The following is a 21750-nucleotide window of genomic DNA, read 5'->3' as shown; positions in this document are numbered from 1 at the left end:
TTCCCTGGTGGCGCAGTGGTTGGGAGTCCGCCTGCTGATGCAGGGGACACAGGCTCGTGCCCCGGTCCGGGAAGATCCCACATGCCGCGGCGCGGCTGGACCCGTGAGCCACGGCCGCTGAGCCTGCGCGTCCGGAGGCTGTGCTCCGCAACGGGAGAGGCTACAACAGTGAGAGGCCCGCGTACCGCAACAAACAAACAAACAAACAAAAAGACCTGCTAACTTTTGTTAGTAGCAATGGACTGAAACTTTCCAAGGTTTCTTTTTTCGATATCGCTTGCATGAAGAATGAATTGCTCCTCCTTCTGGGCGTGTGGGTAAATCTGTTATAGCGTTTATTTCATTCCCTAGTGAGGGGAATTCAACAATACGTCACCGTGCCTGATAGAACACCCATCTCCTAGTAGATGCTTCATAAATATGATTCACCTGGGTCTATGCTGGGACTTCTCAGGCATAGTGTCTACCATGGCTGTAGCAGTCAGGATGAACTAAGTTATCCTGTGGTAACAAACAGCTCCCAAATCTCAGTAGCATCAAACATCAAAGGTTTATTTCTCAGTCACACTATGAGTCACTGGCTGTTTGGTGAGGGCTCTACACCACATTGCCCTCATGTGGGACCCAGAGCAGCAGAGCCTCCTCTCTGGGATACCCCAGGTCCCTTACAGCAAAGGGAACAGAGTGTGGCAAATCCCACATTGGCTCCAAAGGGCTTCTGCCTGGAGGCGACAAACTTCTGTTGACGTTTTACTGGCCAAAGCAAATCAGGTGGGGAAGTGCCAGCCTACCATGTGCTTAAGATCAGGGTGTTGGCAAACAGCCCTAATAACCCAGCTCCTCATCTGAGGATCAGAATGGTACCTCCTGAGAATGAGAGCAGAAGCAACGAGTGGTTTATGACTTCAGGCTGGAGAAATGAGGCCCTGGCAGCTGTACTCAAACCCCTGCAGAGGCTCCAGGCCAAGTGCAATAGAAATGACAACAGGACCACCAGCTGGCAAGCTTGGACTGTGCAAGGCTTAGCCCTCAGAGGTAGACTGGACATGCGGAAAGGGGACAGAGAGTTATGGTGCTTTGCAGGATACCGATCCAGCTCCTAATTTATATTTAGATTCCAACCACAGCATCCTGGGAATGCAAGACAGGCTGCCTCCCTGACATCGGAGGGCCATTTCCTCCTGATGGACAGGGCTCTCTGCTATCCTTTGGCCCATCCCGAGGTGACTTCTCTCTCAAAATAATGGTGTCAACTCATTCTGGCCAAGAGAACAATTACATGACGTTCCTGAGTGATCTGCAACTGCTTGTCCCGGCAGAACCATGGGGCAGGCAGGGTTTCTACAAATGATCCCCAGAGTTATGTCCAACCTCCCAAACCCTGTGGCAGTGCCAGATTTATAGTCTTCCCAATGCAGAGAGGTGTGTTTCACTAAAGGGACAAGGCTCTGGAAGAATGAACTTTAGTATCTGAAATTCAATCAGCACAGCCAGGCAGATTAAGAGTTTCAGACAATCACATAACGTGGCATTCACAAAGAGTCATGACTGCTTCCCAAAGTCACAGTCGCCCAGGTGCCTCAGAGTCAGGGACCTGGGATCACCCTTGGGAGTGTGGAAGTAGACACAGCGATGGTGGCCCTCTCCTGGAAGCCATTCCATGGTCATCCTACCAACCACGGGAAGGTTTAAGATGCTCTGGGATCCCTGCAGAGATGCCGACTCAAGTGGGATGTTTCCGCGAGCCAGGCACACATGGCGGGCCAGCAAGGCCCACACCAAGAGAAAGAAGAGCTGGGGCATTTGGGACAAGGGATTCTCTCTGCTTTCTCTCTAACAGGAGCATGTGCAGCTGCATCCCTTCCCTTGGAAGGCTTCCCAGGGATGCACAGGGGCAAAAACACACTGCTGCACAGACACACTCTTGGAAAAGAGTCTTGCTGGTGTCTGGTCAGACTCTTGGGAACAACATGCCTGAACGGTGGCGTTATGCAGCATCTGTCCCCTTGGCTGGTCATGCCATCCACGTTTTCTTCTCTGTTCTGTGTCTTCAAGCCAGCTGTGTTGTGAGGAACCATGGCAGCACCAAGCAGGCTCTCCTTGGAGGGGAGGTACATGGCAAGAAGGCCAGCACAGATCCCTGCATCTTCATCTCAGCCAGCCTACATCACTGTCCTTGGGTCACCTTCTGCCCCAGCTAGCTGGCTGTGGCCAGAGAAGAACAAGATTGGGAAAGGGGCCTCAGGGTCACGTGGCACAATCCAGTAGGGAAGACTCTTCCAACAGTACATGTGACCCATCTTTCCCTTTCTCTCCGTCTCTCCCACATTTACATTTGCAACCAGCTCTCAGGTGAGTCTCTTTCAGAAGGCACTGATTTGGGATCTGGTTGATGACTCCTGGCTGCATTATTAGAGTGTGCCCTGAAGATTGGTTCTTGGTCAAAACGATGGCCTGAGAATAAGCATTGCTTAAAACCGCCCACAGAGCTGTCCAGGAAAAGCATGATCCCAAGATAAGGAGAGGAACGTTAATTAGATAAACTTCGCAACAGTCCTTTGGCCAATGAGTGTGCTAATACTCCTGCTGGTTAAGGTTTCTCTGGAGCATAACCAGAGCGGCCCCTACAGCTGCATCTACGTCCTGCCCATAGGACACTGGGAAGGGGAAAGCCCTCTGCACCTCCTGCTTCAGCACCTCGTTCCTGGACAGCGCACTCCCACTGCCGATCACCCGCTCCACGCCCCACTCTTGGAGCTGCTGAAAAGGAAGCATTGAGTGCAGGTTCTGAACGATGCCTCTGCACAGGGCCCGGGTCACGTGCCCCAAGGAGAGGTCAGAGGAGGAGATTCTGGTCACTGAGGCCAGCTGGTCTGGCAGGTGCCTCTCGCCCAGCACTGTTGGAGTGATGGTTAGGCAGGTGTCTTTCTGCTGTGCAGCAGCCTGGATCATGCGTGAGTACACAGTGGATTCTTCAACCTCCAGGCCTGCCAGGAACAGAGAAGGCCTGTGTGAGTTCATGCATCCCCTCGCTGCAGGCTATAGAGTTACCAGGGGGCAAGGATAGGTTGACTTGCTGCCTCTCCTCACTGTGGCTGGCTGCTTCCCAGCTCAGGGCTCAAATATTCTGGCTAGCTGTGCTCTGCTCCAGACCCCAGCCGCCTTTCTCATTACAGACCCCAGCCCAATCTTCAAGGAGAGATCTCGTAAGCGCTGCTGTGAGTCCTTACCATGCCGCAGCTGTGGGACTCTTGGTCCTAAGTGGACCCAATGCATACACTGATCAGTAAGTATCATCACACCTGTTATTAGTGTCACAGGAATCCCAGGACCACAGTGCTGATCACAGTCTAGCCTGCCCCTCGGCAGAGGTTACGAACAACCAGTCTAGACCAGAGCTCAGAGTTGAATATGCATGTGAATCACTCAGGGATCTTATTAAAACACAGCTTCTGATTCAGTGTGCCTGGGGTGGGGCCTGAGATTCTGCACTTGTCATCAGCTCCCAGAGGAAGCCAGTGCAGCTGGCCTGAGGACCACGCTTTTTGAGTAGAAGGTTCTAGATCAGTGCTTACCAACACTTGAGAGCATCAGGATCACCTGAGGAACTTTTATAAAATGCCGTGCTCAGGCCCCACTCCTCTCCCCCAAGCCAGATAATCAGCTTTTCTGGGGGTGAAACTAGGACATCAATATTGTTTTTAAAACTCCACGAGTATTTCCAATGTATGGCCAAAAGTCCCCAAGGAGTCTCAACGTCAGCACATTTAACTTATACAAACTCAACTATACACCCTCAGGAATGAGAAAGAAAAAAAAATATTTTTTTCAATCAAATGAAACAATGTAGACATTTCATAGGAGGTTAAGTTATATAAACTACTAGCCTTCAAAGCACCCTCTGTTTCATCAAAATAAGAACCACGAAAATGTAAAAGACTTTTCTTTTTGAAAATCTTAGAGAAAATTTAAGTATTACCTACTCTTTCAGGGCTGAGCAAAACAGTCACTTCTGTATAAATAGAAACACCAGCCAACTCAGTAAACAGTCGACAGACTCAACCCATTTAAAGCAATATCTGAGTAAAGGGCTTGCCTGAAGGTTCTGATGACTGGTTCTGCATCTTTAAAACCTTTCTTGATTCAAGGCAAAACAAGATCAAAGTTCTGTTTTTTTTTTTTTCTTTGCGGTACGCGGGCCTCTCACTACTGTGGCCTCTCCCGCTGCGGAGCACAGGCTCCGGACGCGCAGGCCCAGCCGCCATGGCTCACGGGCCCAGCCGCTCCGCGGCATGCAGGATCTTCCCAGACTGGGGCACGAACCCACGTCCTCTGCATCAGCAGGCGGACTCCCAACCACTGCGCCACCAGGGAAGCCCCAAAGTTCTGTTCTTTAAATGGAGCATTCCTGAGGGATTCCCAGCCAAGGGGGGCAGAACTTACCCGCAATCCTGACACCCCCAGCCAGCCTGGAAGGACTGACGTGGGTCAGCAACACCTGTCTGCATGACCAGTATGAACTTCCCAGGTGCTCCCTGTGGCCTGTGCCCCACCTAGTTATTCTGTTGGATGTTTCCTGGAATGACCTGATTTCGAGCTCCTACAAGTGACCCATGCATCTGATAAGCATGATTTCCCTATTTCTAGACAGCTGGCCAGAAATTTCATTTCTACCCTAAGTACTTAGAAAGGGAACCTGTCCTGGAAGAAAGAGGTTACATCTTTCTCTGTAAATGCAGAGCAGAGGAAGGCCTGATCAATTCCACCCTGAAGAGAGCAGGAAGACGTCAGAGTTTCCAGGGACCCTTCCAAGGAAGGAGGAGAGGTGCTACTTGCCAGGAATAAGTGCTACCAGTCTTTTCACTCATTCATGTTTGATCATTTTATTCTCCGCTGTCTGTAGCCATCAGAAGGCAAACCTCAAATGCAAGGTTACTGACAGAGAAAATAATAGCGGGGCCAGGGAGAGCCAGGAGACTATTAGGATACTCCACAGTTAAGGTTAGAAGAGAAGATGCGCCTCAAAAAAGAGAGTATGGGCTTCCCTGGTGGCGCAGTGGTTGAGAGTCCGCCTGCCGATGCAGGGGACACGGGTTCGTGCCCCGGTCCGGGAAGATCCCACATGCCGCAGAGTGGCTGGGCCCGTGAGCCATGGCCGCTGAGCTTGCGCGTCCGGAGCCTGTGCTCCGCAACGGGAGACGCCACAGCAGGGAGAGGCCCGCGTACCGCAAAAAAAATAAAAATAAAAAAGAGTAGGTGATGGCAGCTCAGAAGATGAAAGAAGGCTACAAGCTCAGATCCCTAAGGACAGAGGGAATGTGCTAGAATCTGGCTGGGTCTGAGACAAGAATCTAGAAACTTACAGCACATTCAGCACCAGGACTGCCACATAGAAAGGACAAGCAGAGAACACACCTGTGTGGGCCACCCTTACCTAGATCCGCCATCCACTGGACCAGCATGTGGACGAACATGGCCAGCACGTTGCCCCCATTGAGTGATGCTGCCACCGCCAGGTAGGTCCTGTCAAAGTACGGGAAGTAGGCGACTGGAGCTGCAGGGTCTGGAGTCTGCACTGGCTGGAACCCTGAAGGCATGGAGGCTACCAGCTGCACCGAGGTGCTGATGTTGAGAACTGGATGTGGTCCAAAGAAAGCAGAGGTTAGGCCTGTTGGGCTAACTCAGAGGCCACAAGTCACAACAGGGTCGGAGAGCGTGCCACAGATTCCTGGATACTCCTCCTTTCAGGAGGAAGGGCCTAGTCCTCCACCCCTGAGTGTGGGCTGGACTCAGTGACTGGCTTCTAATGAAGAGAGTAAAGCAGAAGTGACAGTGTGTGACTCTGGAGACCAGGTCATAAAAGGGCACTGCAGCTTCCCTCTTGATCACTTGCTCCAGGGGAGGCACGTACCACGTCGTGAGCAGCCCTATGGAGAGGCCCACTGGATGGTTGCTGGCATAACTGACCCCATCTTGAGCCCGTACGGTCCCTCCTGTCCTTCCGCTGACCCCACCCAGGACTGTACTAGGTGGTGAATCACTTCTCTGTCGTCAAGGGCTTTGTAGTTAGTAGATATTGTTTAACAACGGTTAGGGCCAGGTGGCCTCTATGCTCTGTTAGTTCCCAAACTATGCTGACTTTTGCTGATGTATTCCCAGAGCCCATGAGACTAGTTACCCATTCAATCATCTTAACTTAGGAGTGTATGTCCTGTTTCCAGGCACCCACCCTCACATCCTAGGTTAACTATAAAACTGTCCCACAGGCCCCTTGGTGGTGCAGCTGCCAATGCTTCCAGATCATTTTCTGCCTGATCCCACTCTGTAAGTTACCCTAAAATAAACGGACCCATTGATTATATGGAGCCGCCTGCCTCATTTTTCAGTCTCAAGATGCATTCTCAGTTCGGTGGGTACTTTTCATTCCCTCTGTCCTCCAACACCTACAAGGAGCTGAGGCCTCCTGCCAAGAGCCACATGAGTGAGCTGAGAAGTGGATCCTCCAGCCCAGTCAAGCCTTCAGATGACTGCAGCCCCAGCTGCCTGACAGTATGATTGCAATCCAGCCACACCTAGACGCCTGACTCTCAGAAACTGTGTGAGATAATAAGTGTTTGCTGTTTTAGGCTACTAAGTATTGGAGCGATTTGTTACACAGCAATAAGCTACTATTCATAGAGAGTCCAGACCTCAGCCCAAGTGTTTTATTCTTTGGGAGGTTTCATTCATTTTTGGTGGGTACCACCTCCTCCCCATTGCCAAGGTGTGCTTCTCAACCTCCCTCCACCAGCAGGGGGGACGCTCCCAGACCTAGAACAGAGGGGATGATTTTCTCCTCTAGATGGAGGCCAGAGCCTACAGACTGTCCCAGGAGTCTCTCCTCCATTTCTCACGAGACCTGGCCAGAAGGCCTGTTCCTCTCAGTCTTTTGGGGCTAAACTAACTGAGGTCAGCATCCAACTATCCTACCTCCTGGGAGGCAGAGGCAAGGAGAGTGAAAACAAATCTCAGAAAGTCAATAAACTTGACTTCCTGCCACATCAAGACTTTCACCATGACGATAAACCAGAAGCATCGTGCCCTCCACCTATCCCCTCGGGGGGAAGTGTCAGTGAAGGGGGCCGACCAGCCTTGCCCATGGACACCGCACAGCTGGGCACAGGCCAGCAGCCCCAGTCTAGAACCAGAGACCACAACCAGCTCAGTGAAGATGGAGCCTAAATCTTAGCTTCTTCCCATTTGACCAGCCCCTCACTCACCATCTAGAAAGGACAGTTATATCCAGGCACATGACAGCTCTCTGTGGAGGGAACAGCCTAAGATTTGAAGACTACCAGGTAGGAGGAAAGGGCCAGGCTCTTTTTTTTTTTTTTTTTTTTTTTGTGGTACGCGGGCCTCTTACTGTTGTGGCCTCTCCCGTTGCGGAGCACAGGCTCCGGACACGCAGGCCCAGCGGCCATAGCTCACAGGCCCAGCCGCTCCGCGGCATGTGGGATCTTCCCGGACCGGAACACGAACCCGCGTCCCCTACATCGGCAGGCAGACTCTCAACCACTGCGCCACCAGGGAAGCCCCGGGCCAGGCTCTTTATAGGCACCATCCCAGTGCATCACAACAACTGCCCCATGAGAAAGGCATCATCATCCTCATTTTGGATGATGACAAGGGCTCAGGGAGAAAATTCAGGAGAAAAAGACGGGGTTTTTGACCTTAAAAGATTTTATCACATATTTGTGCAAACAAAAGTGGCAGAATCTGGATATATGTATAACAGATTCACTTTGTTATACACCTGAAACTAACACAACATTGTAAATCAACTATACCTCAAAAAAAAAACTTTTTTTAAGTGGCAGAATCTCACCTTTCCCTCTCACCTAATCTTGAATTAAGAGGAATTACTACCAAAAACAAAACAAAAAGTCACTTGAAATTTTAGTTTTTAAGAATGTACTGAAATAGGAATAAACTACTGCTTCAGAGGATACGCTGGTCAGAGTTTTTAAACTCAAGGTTAAATTGTAATAGTTCTAACTGATGGAGGAAAAAAAAGATGTGATGACAAAGAAAATCCGAGTAAGATGAATGACTTCTCTGTTCCCGTTGATAACAAGGCGAGGCTCTCAAAGTGGGCCCACTCAGCCAGGCTGCCCTGAGGATCAAATGAGACACACAGCCTGCAATCACCCTGCTCGGGGAGGCAGACCCAAAGTCTACCCCAGCCCCAGGAGGGGCCAACGACAGCCCCCAGGCCTTGTCCAGCCTGCCATCTGTTTTTGTATGGCCCAGGAGCTAAGAAAGTCTCTTCCATTTTTTTTAAAATGATAGCTTTATTGAGATGTAATTCAGAAAATTCACCATAAAATGCACCCTTTTAAAGTGTACAGTTCTGTGCTTTTTAGTATATTCACAGAGTTGTACAAACATCACTGAGATCTAATTTTGGGACATTTTCACCACTCCAGAAAGAAATCCCATACTGGTTAGCAATCAACCCCATGTCCCAGCCCTAGACAACCATGAATCTGCTTTCTATCTCTATGGATTTGCCAATATTCTGGACATTTCACAGGAATGGAATAATATAGTATGTGGCCTTTCACTTTCATTCACATGTTATGGCATTTTAGCTCTGTGGATACACCACATTTTAAAAATCCATTTATCAGTCGATGGGCATTTAGGTTGTTTCTACATTTTGGCTATTATGAATAAGGCTGCTAGGAACATTTGTGTACACGTTTTTTGTGCGGACATGTGTTTTCAATTCTTTTGAGTATACACATAGGAGTGGAATGGCAGGGTCCCATGGTAATTCCATGTTTAACTTTTGAAGAACTGCTAGACAGTTTTCCAAAGGGACTGCACCATTTTACAATCCCAGTAGCGTGTTCTTACCTTTTTAAAAGGTTGAAAAGAAATGAAGAGGAGAAGAATATTTCATGACACATGAAAATTTTATGAAATTCACATTTCAGCCTCTATAAATAAAGTTTTATTGGAACACAGCTATACCCACTCACTTATGCATTGGCTATGGCTGCTTTCCTGCTCCAACAGCTGTTAAGTAGTTACGATAGAAACAAAATGGCCCACAAAGCTTAAAATATTTACAATCTGGCCCTTTACAGGAAAACTTTGCCAGCCCCTGCCCTGGATTGCTGTCTCCCCTTCACTGTGACTCTCTTACATGGAACACAGGGACGTCTGCGCTTCTACTCAGATCCGAGGAACTTTCGTTGACAAACACACAATAACAAAACCCCTAACCTATTGAATAATAATCTATTTTCTTGGTCATGGAGACACATAGAAACCAGCCAACTAGAGAGAGTCATTTCCCTCACCTGTCTCTAGAGAAGAAAGGCACAGACTGTGTGGTCAGGACAGAAATTGCCCTGCTGAATTGTAAGCTCCCGGGGCAGGGGCTTCACCTGTAGGGATGAGGGTGTTTTTCATGTTTGTAACATAATGGTCAAGAGGACGCTGCGACTGCTGGCTATGTGTGCCCCTCGGACCCTGGCACAGAGCTGGGGCTTAGGAGGCCCCAGTAGAAGTCTGAGGAGAGAACCAAAGACAGACTTACCTGCGTCTGTCCTTTGGGCCATACAGGAATAGACAGAGGCCTGCAAATCCCCCAAGGCCACTCCCACCTGTGTCCCCTTTGGGATCTCAAACCAGGCCTGGGAAGTTCTGCCTGCCACGTTGCCAGGGTCGGTGACGTCCGGCAGTAGGTGGACGGGAAAGCCTGCGTCCCTCAGTCTGCAAACCAAAAGTGGACAGCATATCTACCTGGTGCTTGGTTTTCTGTTTTCTGTTGTTTCCAGGAAACTCAGCAACGGAAAGCGCAATAGGATACACATTCAAGAAGGGAGGGCAGAATCCAGTGTGTTCACAGAGGGCCTCTTTGGCTTTTTTTAAACCATGAGGAAAAGCCTTGAGTTATTTAAAGAGTGAACCCTGGCTTTCAAGAGCTTGGGATGGGCCTCTTGGAGAAGAACACAACCAGTTTGAGCAGAGGTGGTCAGAAGGGACTGGATAAGAAGCAGATTTCATCGGCATCCAGCCTCCTGCATTTGAAGGGAGAGCAAACACTGTGCAAAGGGAGGAAGCTGGAGTTTTAGAGCAAAGTCACAGCTGGTTAGCACAGGCCAAACCAAAGTCAAACCCATCAGTCTCCTGAATACCAAATGCATCCATCACTCGTGGTTAGTGAACACGGGGCTGCCAGTTTTATAAAACATGCTGGAAAGTCCTTTACCTGAACTACCAGGTGCTTTTTGTTTTATTACAGAGCTCAGAATTTGGACCCTGAAGGCAGTGAACTTATAGGGCACTGGACTGCTGGACCTGAAAAGGCAAATGATTGCTTAAAGGGAACTTAAAAGGCATCCCTTAAGCCTAGTACTTCCATTTCTTAACCCTATTTTAAAATACATTAGGGTGGGGGAGAGAGATAGTTAGGGAATTTGGGATTGACATGTACCCACTGCTATATTTAAAATGGATAACCCACAAGGACCTACTGTATAGCACAGGGAACTCTGCTCAATATTATGTAACAAACTAAACGGGAAAAGAATTTGAAAAAGAATAGATACATGTATATGTATAACTGAATCACGTTGCTGTACACCTGAAACTAACACAACATGGTTAATCAACTATACTCCAATATAAAATAAAAAGTTAAAAAAATAAAATAATATGTTAAAGAATGAATGCTGTTCTTTGGAATCTACGGGCTGGCTCAGGACACAGACAGAACTGGGGAGCCCACCCTAGGTCTGGACAACAGTGGAGGAGCAGGCAGCACGGCGTGGTGGGTGGCGCCCCTCCCCAAGAACTTCACTTACAGTAAGGCCCACCCATGCCCGGGGACTGGAACAGGCTGGAGGGTGTTGGAGCCTGATTTTGGCCTCGTGGAATCCTCCATTATTCCCAGATGGGAAAGCCCCACTAACGCTCCCACTTTAGAGGTGCTGCCCTTCAGCCTCGAGCCAGCCTGCATGGTTATACTCACGTCTCCAAGTTCCAGCTTTGGCTCCTGGTGTTGAAATATCCCCAGCTAGCGGCGTTCTGGTCGGACATCAGGGGTCTTGTCAAGCCACACAGCATGGCAACCACATAGTCATGGATAGTGCCAGCTGCATCGTAGGACTTCAGGAACTCTGGGCTGTTTTTCATACCCCAAACAATTCAACGTGGTTTAATATTGACTTGAAAGCATGTGCTGCACCTAACTGTGGGCAGTGTGGACTAGACATGGCATAGCTGGGTAGCAGTCAGAACCCCACAGGCTGTGGATCCCTAGCAGCTGAACCTCCCAACCCCTCCAAGCCAAGCTGGCCAGAGTCAGCCTTAGGGGAGGGTACACATAGGAGGACACACCATGCCTGGGAAAGCAGGACATCAGCCGTTCTCAGCAGCCCTGATCCCACCGTGAACCCATCATGTGATCCTTGGCAAGTCCCTTGCCCTCTCGGGTCTCTTCTTTCCCCCTCTAGGTGAGAATCAGATAACCAATAAGAGCCCTCTGCAAAATGAAGCAGTGGTAGACCAAGTCTAAGACTTGTGACTATACCCTGTGCTGGGCCACACTCACTGAGGGACAATCCAGCACGTGGAGTGATGCTGACCAGCTAGCGGTACAGCTCCCTAGCCACTCTCGTTCCCCTGCAAATCCGCCACCCAATTCAAACAACAGGTGTCCGTACCTATTTTTCAAAAGCCAGAAGATGGTTGCGCAGCCAAACCCCGTGGCCACACTGAGATGAGACTCTGGCCGGGGCAGAGAAGCCAGGAACTCTCTGCCACACCGGCCATCCTGCCACGTTACCAGGTGGCTCACGGCTCTGGGCTCGAACACAGGGGCAGCCCCTGCCTCAGTCCATTCACAACCTGGAACGAAGGAGATGACCAAAAATGGAGAAAAGAGCAACGGACTGGCACCAGCATGTCCTTGAGACTACTCTGCTAGTGAGGTTATAGGACAGACTTTGTCACCCATGACAATGCTTCACTCACACTCAGGGGTTCTGGCCAAAAGCAGAGAGTGGATGGACCTAGAGATTGTCATACTGAGTGAAGTAAGGCAGACAGAGAAAGGCAAGTGATATCATATGATATCACTTATATGTGGAATCTAAAAAAAAAAAAAAAAGAGGTACAAATTAACTTATTTACAAAACAGAAATAGAGTCACAGACGTAGAAAACAAACTTATGGTTACCAGGGTGGAATGGGGTGGGGGAGAGATAAATTGGGAGATTGGGATTCAGATATATACAATGCTATGTATAAAATAGATAACTAATAAGGACCTAACTAATAAGGACCTGGCGGTCCAGTGGTTAGGACTCAGTGCTTTCACTGCTGAGGGTCCAGTTCAATCCCTGGTCAGGGAACTAAGATTCCACAGGCCCCAAGGTGCGGCCTTAAAAAAAAAAAAAGAAAGAAAGAAAGAAAAGAAAGGACCTACTGTATAGCACAGGGAACTGTACTCAATCCCTCTGTAATGACCTATATGGGAAAAGCAGCTAAAAAAGACTGGATATATGTATATGTATAACTGATTCACTTTGCTGTACAGCAGAAACTAACACATTGTAAATCAACTATACGCCAATAAAAATCATTTAAAAAAAAAAAAAAAGAAGAGCAGGGAAGCGGTCACAGATAATATGCACCTGAAGCTTACTAAGTTTCACCCAGGAGGAGGGAGTAAGCTGGGGATGGGGTGGTCCACCCTCACAACTATGTTTCTGCCTAAAGCTGGAATTCTTATCCCAGCCCTAAAGCTGGAAATCTGAAGCTTTTTCTTCAACCCTTTTATCTGCTTCCAAAACTCTTTTGACCCTTTCTCCTCTTTTTACTTTTAGGACTATTTTGTTTCTGTTATAAAATAAATACGGAGTTCCTACCATGTACCAGGTATTGTTCAAAGCACTTTAAAAATATTAATTTTTTTAATCTACATATTAGCCTTACAACATAGGTGTGATATTTATCCCCATTTTCACATAAGACATATGAAACTTAGAGAAGCTTTAAAAAATCTTGTCAAAGATCACATAGCTACTAAGTGGTAGAGGCAGGATTCAAGTCCAGTCTGTTCCAGAATCTGGCCTGATGGATGTTCTTTCTCTCACTTTCTTCTTTTTTTTGGCAATAATAATAATTTAAAAAATTTTTTAATTATACAAATGATAAGTGAAGGCATTCTCAATATAAAATGTTCAAATATTACAGATAAAGCAAAAGGCCTGCTTGACCATCCCCATCAGAGTCCCAGCCCCCTTCCTGTCACTGTTAGTACTTGTAGAGTTTTTTTTTTTTTTTTTTGGCCGCGCAGCACGTGGGATCTTAGTTCCCTGACCAGGGATCGAATCTGCACCTCCTGCACTGGAAGCGTGGAGTCTTAACCACTGGACCGCCAGGGAAGTCCCGTTGTTGGGTTTTTATACTCACACAACATATTCTCTTTGGTTTGGTTGATTTGGGCTGGGTTTTATTATATTTTGGTTTTGTCTGTCTTTTAAAAACAAATAGTACTATACTGTATGTATTTTTCTAGTGGTTGTTTTTACCATCCAGCAACATGTCCTGGAATTCCTTCCACGTTAGTACATGTGAACGCACCTTATTCTTTTCAACTACTGCATACCATCCTACAACGTGAGGTACCAACATTTATTTAACCACTCCCCCATGAGGAAACGTCACAGTTTTCACTACAATAAACAAGGATGTCATGAGTGACCGTGATTATGCCTCTTTTGCATATACATGTTAAAGTCCTTTTCCTGAACAGATTTTAAGTAGTAGGGCCACTGAGTCATAGTAACTCTTATTTTTACAGTGTATAATTTAAAAGCTTTATCCTCACTCCCGGCAATTAGCAAATGGGTTTCATATTAGTTCAGTTGGAAGTTTTCTTCCTGTAGTTGCTATAATTCTCTTATCTTTTTTTTTTTTTTTTTTGCGGTACGCGGGCCTCTCACTGTTGTGGCCTCTCCCGTTACGGAGCACAGGCTCCGGACGCGCAGGCTCAGCGGCCATGGCTCACGGGCCCAGCCGCTCCGCAGCATGTGGGATCTTCCCGGACCTGGGCACGAACCCGTGTCCCCTGCATCGGCAGGCGGACTCTCAACCACTGCGCCACCAGGGAAGCCCAACTCTCTTATTTTTAACACCCTGCCAAACTGCCCTCTGAAACGGCCAAGCTAATACATACTACCAGGAGTGATATTTTAAAAAACCAATATTCCACCCCCTTTGCCAACTCTTGACATTCTGAAACTGCTTTCTTACAATCCAGTGGGTGGAAAATGATTTCTCATTGTTGTTTTCCTCTGCATTTTCCTAATTCCTAATGACACCGAGCATCTTTTCATATGCTTATTAGCTATTTGTATTTCCTCTTCTAGGAATTGCCTGTTGGTTTCCTCTGCCCATTTTTCCACAGGGCCATTGGTCCTTTCTTTGTTATTTGTTCTTTATATGCACCCATATTCGTCCTTTGTCTACTATATACTAGTGAATAATTTCTCCCTGTCTGCTCCTGGCTTTTTAGCTTGATTTTATGATCCCCACTTCTCTCCTGCTATTACTGAGCCTGAAAATGGAATGTGGAAACTGGTGTAACCACAGGCCTCTCAGAAGACACTAGTCACTCCCTCTCTTCTCCAATTGGCACCCTTGTGGAAGCACTTAGCTCTCCGCTCAGGTTACTGGTGCCTGTCTGTGTTGACTGCCTTGAGCGAGCCCTGGAAGACGAGGGCTGCATCCTGTTTCTATGTCTCCCGCGGGGCCCAGCACAGAGCCTCATATATTGTCGGTTCCGAAACCAAACTGAATTACAGCCGCTATTAAAAGCAGAACGACTTTATCTCAAATATGATTTCACTCACTCTGCTAAGCAGGTATCATCGTCAAACAGTGGCTCTCCTTCCCAGAAACTGAAACCAAAACAAGAAGGCATGCAGGTGGGCCCCATGAAATATTAAGCAGCTCTCTCCACCGATGTGAGCGATGGTTTGTGTGGTCGTTACAGAGGCCAGGAGATGGGCAGAAAGGAAGGCGTGTGACCGGAGCACAATCATTAGATCTCTGCTGTCCTCTTTGGGAAGGGTTTTAGTATTAAAAGGACGTTTATTCTCGTTAATGCAAAATTAAGGAGTTTAAAAACTTTTACAACCTAGACTCCCCCTGAGAGGTCAGCTCTAACACCAGAACTGGCCTTTCGTTCCTGCTGGGGATTGGAGCCGAGCAGCTCCCGCGGTCCCAGCTGGCCTGACGACAGGCAGACAAAGGGAGAGGAGGAGGGGGAGAGCCTGGGTGGGCTTCTGCAGTCACCCAGGCCCCCCCTGGGGACTGATCAAAGGATGCACCACCAGACCCCTGTCAAGCCACCGAGAGGCAAGTCACCACTCACTTGGCCCAGGGGAATCAGAATCACTGATCCTCTAGGCAGAGGAGGGGTGAATCCAATGTCCAACCTCCACCCTGCAAAGTAGCCATCCATACTATGCTTAAAACACCTGCAGTAAAAAGTTGATAGTTTTGAAGCTGGATGATGGGTATGTGTCAGTTCATAATGCTGTTCTCCCTACTTTTACGTCTATGTCGAACTTTCTATAATTTAAAAAAAAAATTTTTTTTAACACTTGCCATAACAGCAGCTAATAACTTCCTACGGGAACCTAATCCTTCCTTGGATATTCCGTTGGGAAATTCCTCCCTTCATTGAGCTAGTGTGTCCTCCTGTGACTCTGGTCCTCCCCGGAGACTTTCAAAGTTCAGTGTCTGAAGTCAGACAGACTTGAGTTCAAAAGCTGGAGTCACGGGACTTCCTTGGTGGCACAGTGGTTAAGAATCCGCCTGCCAATGCAGGGGACACGGGTTCGAGCCCTGGTCCGGGAAGATCCCACATGCCGTGGAGTAACTAAGCCCGTGAGCCACAACTACTGAACCTGCGTGCTACAACTACTGAAGCCCGCACTCCTAGAGCCCGTGCTCCGCAACAAGAGAAGTCCCCGCTCGCCGCAACCAGAGAAAGCCCGCGCGCAGTAACAAAGACCCAACGCAGCCAAAAGTAAAAATTAATTAATTGGGCTTCCCTGGTGGCGCAGTGGTTGGGAGTCCGCCTGCCGATGCAGGGGACACGGGTTCATGCCCCGGTCCAGGAGGATCCCACATGCCGCAGAGCGGCTGGGCCTGTGAGCCATGGCCGCTGAGCCTGGGCGGCCGGAGCCTGTGCTCCGCAACGGGAGAGGCCACAGCAGTGAGAGACCCGCGTACCGGAAAAAAAAAAAAATTAATTAATTAATTAAAAAAGAGAAAAGCTGGAGTTGCTACTTGCTGCCACGTGACCCTGAGCATATTATTTTATCCTCTCTGAACCTCCGGGTCTCATCTGCACAAGAGGGAGAGTAATGTAACCCATGTCATAAGGGTGTTGGGAAAATTCAATGAGATCGCACAGGTAACATACTTAGCTCAGCACCTGGCATGCGAAGTGCTCACTGCTGTTTTCCTGGCTTAATACTCCTCCTAGAGGCCAAACAGAACAGGCCACCCACCTCTGCATTGTGGCAGACCTCCTGAAAGAAGACGACCAACTAAATGATGCTTAGCAACTGTGCCCATGAAAAGGATGTGCCCTGGGACTGAAAAATCACAAACATCTGTGATTATGTTAAACAACAAAAACTTTGCCTAAATTCAGAAGAGTGTCCTCTGCGTCTTGGAATCTACAGCTACACTAATCTCTTGGTTGTTGGCACTGATGCTCCAAGACACTGGCGCAAAGAAAGGGAAGGCTGTGGAAGATCCACTCCACTGAATCCAACAGAGAATCAGAGAGAACTCACTCTTCTCCCTCTCCCTGTTCATGAATAATGTGTGAGTGGACAGTTCACTTCATTACATCCTTTGAACAGGACAGGATGTACACAACATGCAAGAGGCAGCAGTACAACCTGACCCTTCACAGAGAGCCCTTGGCAGCCCTTTTCTGGTTCCAGGGGAGACAGGAGATAAAAGGGCCCCAGGCTGAGCAGCTGGAGTCTGTCCCCTGCGGACAGATACTCCAAGATGAAGGTAATAGCGGAGCGAAGAGTTGAGGGCTGTCCAGATAAAAGATAAAGAGACCACATATTCCTCATTCTCGAGATCAAGGAGCCCTTCTCAAGTACACGTGCACAGAAAGGCTCCTCGGGGGTCAAAAAGGGAAGGGGTGCCACTCCATAGTAGGTGATGTCAACCTACCCGTAGGCCTCTTTGCTAGAATCCATCTTGCCTAAGAGATGTGTGCACACACAGGGGAGGACCCTGAGATAAACCAAATAAGGACTCAGAGCCAGTCAAAGCAAGATGATTGGCCAAGGGAAATCAGAAGAAATGCCCCATATAAGTGATTCAAACTACCACGAGGGCGCGAGCCTCTGCCCCTCTGAGCCTGCCTGTGTGTCTATACACACGCACCCTTTTTCCTCCTAATAAACACTTTACTTGTTTCACTACTTTCTGTCTCTTTGTGGAAATTCATTTCTACAAAGCCGACGGGCTAGAGCCTTATCACTGGCTGCTGGTCCCTGGTGGTCTAGTGGCTAGGATTCAGCACTTCAGTCTCTGGCCAGGGCAACCAAAACCCTGCTTCAAGCCGCTGCAGGCCGAGGCCACCTGAGATCACAGGGTGACTGTTAACAGCACGTGATCACCCCCAAGCTCAGCATACCTTGGCCTGTTTTCCAGAACATGACTCCGTGCATCTGTCCTGACACTCCAATGCCACAGACCTTGCAGAGCTGCTGCCGGGGAAGGGCAGCAAGGCACTCGTGGAGGGCCTGGATGATTCTCCTCACATCCTGCTCTTGCCCCTGGAAACAGAACAGGATACGTTGGACAGAGGTACACACACAGGCAGGGGAAGGAGGGCAGAGGCGCCAGGGACTTCCTGGGTGGTGGCTGCCCACCTAATTCCACCGAGGTCACTTCCAGGACCTGCCGAGGGGCCTCAAGGAGGGGGTGTGGGCCTGAGGGTTCTCCACCACCTCCAGCGGGGCCTGGAGTAGGAACGTGGTGGGCGAGGTCCCACTTCTCCCTTCACAGATGAGGCGCTTCTGTGGGTTAAGTTCAGCCAATGGCCTGGGCTCTGCCCGCTGCCGTGGAAGAGTCTGAGCTGAGAAAAGCACTGCCCTGCCCTACAGGAGCTTACTGTCCAGCAGGACAGGAAAACACAAGAAAGACCATGCTGCAAGAAGAAATAAGGCAAAGGTCTTTGGCAAGGCACAATGGAGCATTGGGGTAGAGGAAGGATGGAACACAGCAGGGAGGAACCCAGCAGGAAAGGTGTAGGCAAGAAAGGCTTCCTGGACTAAAGCACCTGAGGACCAGCCCTAGTGTTTGCTCCAGTTCATCCATCTGGCAAACATTTCCCGAATGCCCTGAGGGCTTGCATTTGTTCCGGGGGGCAGTGCAGGCCTCCCCTCCTTGGAGTTAAGCCTTCATTTGTCAGCCTGCTGGCCTTGGGCTGTGGCAGTTCTTGGCTCCAAACAAACATGATCGAAGGAGAAGAAAGAAGAAAGGTGAGGAGGGGTAGGGCTGGGGAAGGAGAGGAGAGGGAACACAGAGCATTTCGTTGAGGAGGCAACCCTACATCCTAACAAGACTCTTTATGCAGGAGAGACTACAGTAGAACTGAGCGAGCAGTAAAAGATGGGGCAGAGAGGAGATGCATGGCTATGCATGATCCCCCAGGAGGGAAGAAATAAGACAGCGGGCAAAGGAAGAAGGAAGCAGGGAAGAGGCATTGTTTACACCTGCCCTGTCCAACATGCCAGTCATCAGCTACACACAGCTAGTCTCAATTGAAATCTACACACCAGATTTCAGATTTAGTATGAAAAAAAAAGCACAATATCTCATTAATAATTCTATATTGATTATTACATATGGAAATGATATGTTTGGATCCATTGGGTTAAAATAATAAGCAATGAAACTTAATTTTACAGTTCCTTTTTACTATTTTTTGATACGGGCACCAGAAAGTTGAAAATTACGCGTGTGGCTCACATTTGCACTGCACAGTGCTGGTTTAAAGAGTTCCCACGTGGCATGAACCCAGATGGTACATGAACGCAGGACAGAGGAGCTGCTGTTTAAAATGGGCCTAGGGTGGGTAAGCTGTGTAGGTAAGGACAGCAGAGGAGTGAAACAGGCCAGAGGGGAGTGAAGGCAAGGAGGCACTCAGTATGTGGGGAGTTTTAGTGGTGAATGTGATGGGGGAGCAATTCTTGGACAGACAGTGGATACACCCACAATGTCACAGGAAAGGCGCTGCCCCCATTCCTTGATTCAGAATATCAAGTGGTCTACATTCAGATCAGATGCTAGAAATTCAGATTTGAAAAAAGAATTTAGGAACTCATTCAACCCTCCTCCCCCACACCCCTTTTTACAGATGGGGAAACTGAGGCCCAGACAGGGAAAATTCATAACACAGAAAGGGTCACAGAGCTTCCCTCAAAAATCTTGATATTTTAAAGTTGCAAAGAGCTAAAAGTCTGACCTTCCACATAGCTGCCAAAGTTGACCATGGAGTACACAATGCTTCTAAAGAGTGAGAAATATGGACATGAGGAAAGAACAGAGCCACCAGGTGTTTCTATGGATCAGTAGTGTTTACCCCAGGGATGATTTTTGTCCCCTCGGGGGCATTTGGCAATATGGAGGCATTTTTGGGTGTCTCAGCTGGGGAGGAGGGTTCTACTGGCATACAGTGGGTTAGAGGCCAGGGGTGTCGCTAAACATCCTACAACGCACAGGACAGCACCCCACAACAAAGAATCATCCAACCTCCAAACATCAACAGTGCCAAGCTGAAGAAATCCTGCTATAGGTGAAATTACAACAAGGCTGTTTGTCCCAGAGCACAACACACATGTGGAGGATGCAAGGGGGGCTATTACCGGCCTCCCCTAAACCCCCCCTTAGGCAGGTGTGGAGCACTGGGCGTGCCTGTAAACACAGAACACTGTGCTGGACGCTGGGGGAAGTGGGGAAAGTAGTTTTCAAGAAGTGGCCCTATTTCAAGAGAAAAGGGCACTGCCTAAAACCCACCCCTGTAATCGCAGCTCTGCTGCTTACCCCCACAGGGTCAGAGCTGACTTTGCCTCCACTTCATGGTCCATGAAGTGAGATAATCATTCTAAAATGTCCTGATGCCCCAACCAAGCTAATTTTGAAAGGCTCTATGAAAATGCGAAGTGCTCCTGAAATCTTTATCCTCTGAAATGCTTCTGATCAGGATGGACTCTGAACCCTAAAGGACTGAGTCCAGGTATGTGGCAAGAGCTTGTGAAAAACAAAGCTATTGGGAGTGGGGTTTGGCTCAGAAAATCGAGGTTTGTGGCTGGAAGGGGCCATAGAGGTCATCTATTTCAATTATAAGAACAAGCTGAGATCCAGGGAAAAAAAAAATGTCATGAGGATACACAGAAAGTTCCTTGATATTAATCTGTATTATCAATGAACTGAACATAGAGCTACCTTTTTCAAGGAATTAATGGAATCCATCTCTGAGGATTGACATCCTTTCTGAACCCACAACTTGCAATTGAGCCCACTGTGGTGAAATTCTCCATTTCTATATTGTAGCTTTCACAAAACACTAGTTTTCGTGTAGAATTATCAATCTGACCTTTTTCTAACATTTTAATTGAGGTATCTCTCAATGTCTATCTGTCCTGGCGTCTTTCTTCCAAGGTATCTCAGCCTTTGGGGCCAGGGGACTTTTGCTGTCCAAGTGTTTGAGTTCCTCCACCCACAATCCACTCCTGCAGGATGAGAGAGCAGCAGGTTACGCTGGATTTTGCGTCTGATTTCTCAAGGAAAACCCAGACACCGCCCTAGGGAACAAGCTGAATCCTGAATTTGAGGACACCTGCAGATGTGAGGAGCAGAGAGCCGCGAGAATGAGAAGGCAGCCTGAGATCGCTCCATATGCAGGAGAGCAATTTCCTGCAGGTCAGGATACAGAAAGTGGAGGGCAGAGAGCACGGGGATATAGCACCAAGGTCAAGGCTCCCAAAGAAGGCCCGAGAGTGGGGCGATCGGTGCCAGCAGGTGGGAAAGCTCCTGGGAGGAGATCTATCGGATCGAGGGAGTTGCAGCGGGCAGGCAGAGATCAGGCAGGCTGGAGCAGTCAGGGAGACTTCTCTAAGGAGGAAGAGGGTGTCTGGAGGCTCCTGGAGGCGGCGAGGCTCCAGGGCGCTGCCTCACCTGGGGCCCCGCCGCCGCGCTCTGGGCCGCAGTCTCGGCCCGCGCAGGCCGGGCACAGCTCGCCAGTACCACGAACCCAGAAGGGTCGCCGCGCGCGGCCTCCACCAGGGCCGCCTTCACAGACGTGGTGCCCAGGTCGATGCCGAGAGTGACAGACCGTGCAGCCATGACAGCGATTGAGTCTGGGGCCGGGGCGCACCTTCCAGCACACTTCACCCGGGACAGAGGCGCCGAGGCGGGGCCTCGCCTGCCAATCTTTCCAGCCACGCTCAACACGACGAATTCTCGTCTTCCCATTGGTTGAGGAAGGCCGAGTCCCGCGCACCGCGCACGACGGTCCCCGGTTATAGGCGGAGCCGCGGTGGAAGGCGGAACCTACAGGCCCCGCCCCGCAGGGCAGGGTTTGCGATGTGGCCCGAGGCTTCGGCCTTGCTCACCAAAGTACCAGTACCCCGAGTCTCG

The 21750-nt window shown here is 49.0% G+C and overlaps 1 protein-coding gene across 1 annotated transcript; it reads right to left on the bottom strand.

The window, feature by feature from the left end:
* Positions 1-161: 161 nt before the first annotated feature.
* On the bottom strand, positions 162-21531 carry SHPK (sedoheptulokinase). The gene is made up of 7 exons (XM_032617555.1): positions 21289-21531; positions 17741-17882; positions 11718-11901; positions 11024-11176; positions 9587-9762; positions 5435-5635; positions 162-2987 (listed from the first exon to the last, which is right to left on the bottom strand). The coding sequence occupies exons 1-7, from the start codon at positions 21454-21456 to the stop codon at positions 2575-2577; spliced, it is 1437 nt and encodes a 478-aa protein (XP_032473446.1). The 5' UTR covers positions 21457-21531; the 3' UTR covers positions 162-2574.
* Between the last annotated feature and the right edge of the window lie 219 nt (positions 21532-21750).

This window comes from Phocoena sinus, chromosome 20 (genome assembly GCF_008692025.1).
Source record: "Phocoena sinus isolate mPhoSin1 chromosome 20, mPhoSin1.pri, whole genome shotgun sequence".
In the NCBI taxonomy this organism is placed as follows: domain Eukaryota; kingdom Metazoa; phylum Chordata; class Mammalia; order Artiodactyla; family Phocoenidae; genus Phocoena; species Phocoena sinus.
The sequence above is the reverse complement of the archived record's forward strand: the minus strand, read 5'-3'. Positions and strand labels throughout refer to the sequence as shown.

Bases quoted from the DNA above. Each gene is read 5' to 3' on its own strand.
- SHPK (XM_032617555.1), bottom strand. From the start codon at position 21,456: ATGGCTGCACGGTCTGTCACTCTCGGCATCGACCTGGGCACCACGTCT. The intron at 17,883-21,288 runs GTGAGGCAGCGC...TTCTGTTTCCAG, and splicing joins GCGCGGCGGCGGGGCCCCAG to GGGCAAGAGCAGGATGTGAG. The intron at 9,763-11,023 runs GTGAGTATAACC...TTTGGTTTGCAG, and splicing joins CAAAGCTGGAACTTGGAGAC to ACTGAGGGACGCAGGCTTTC.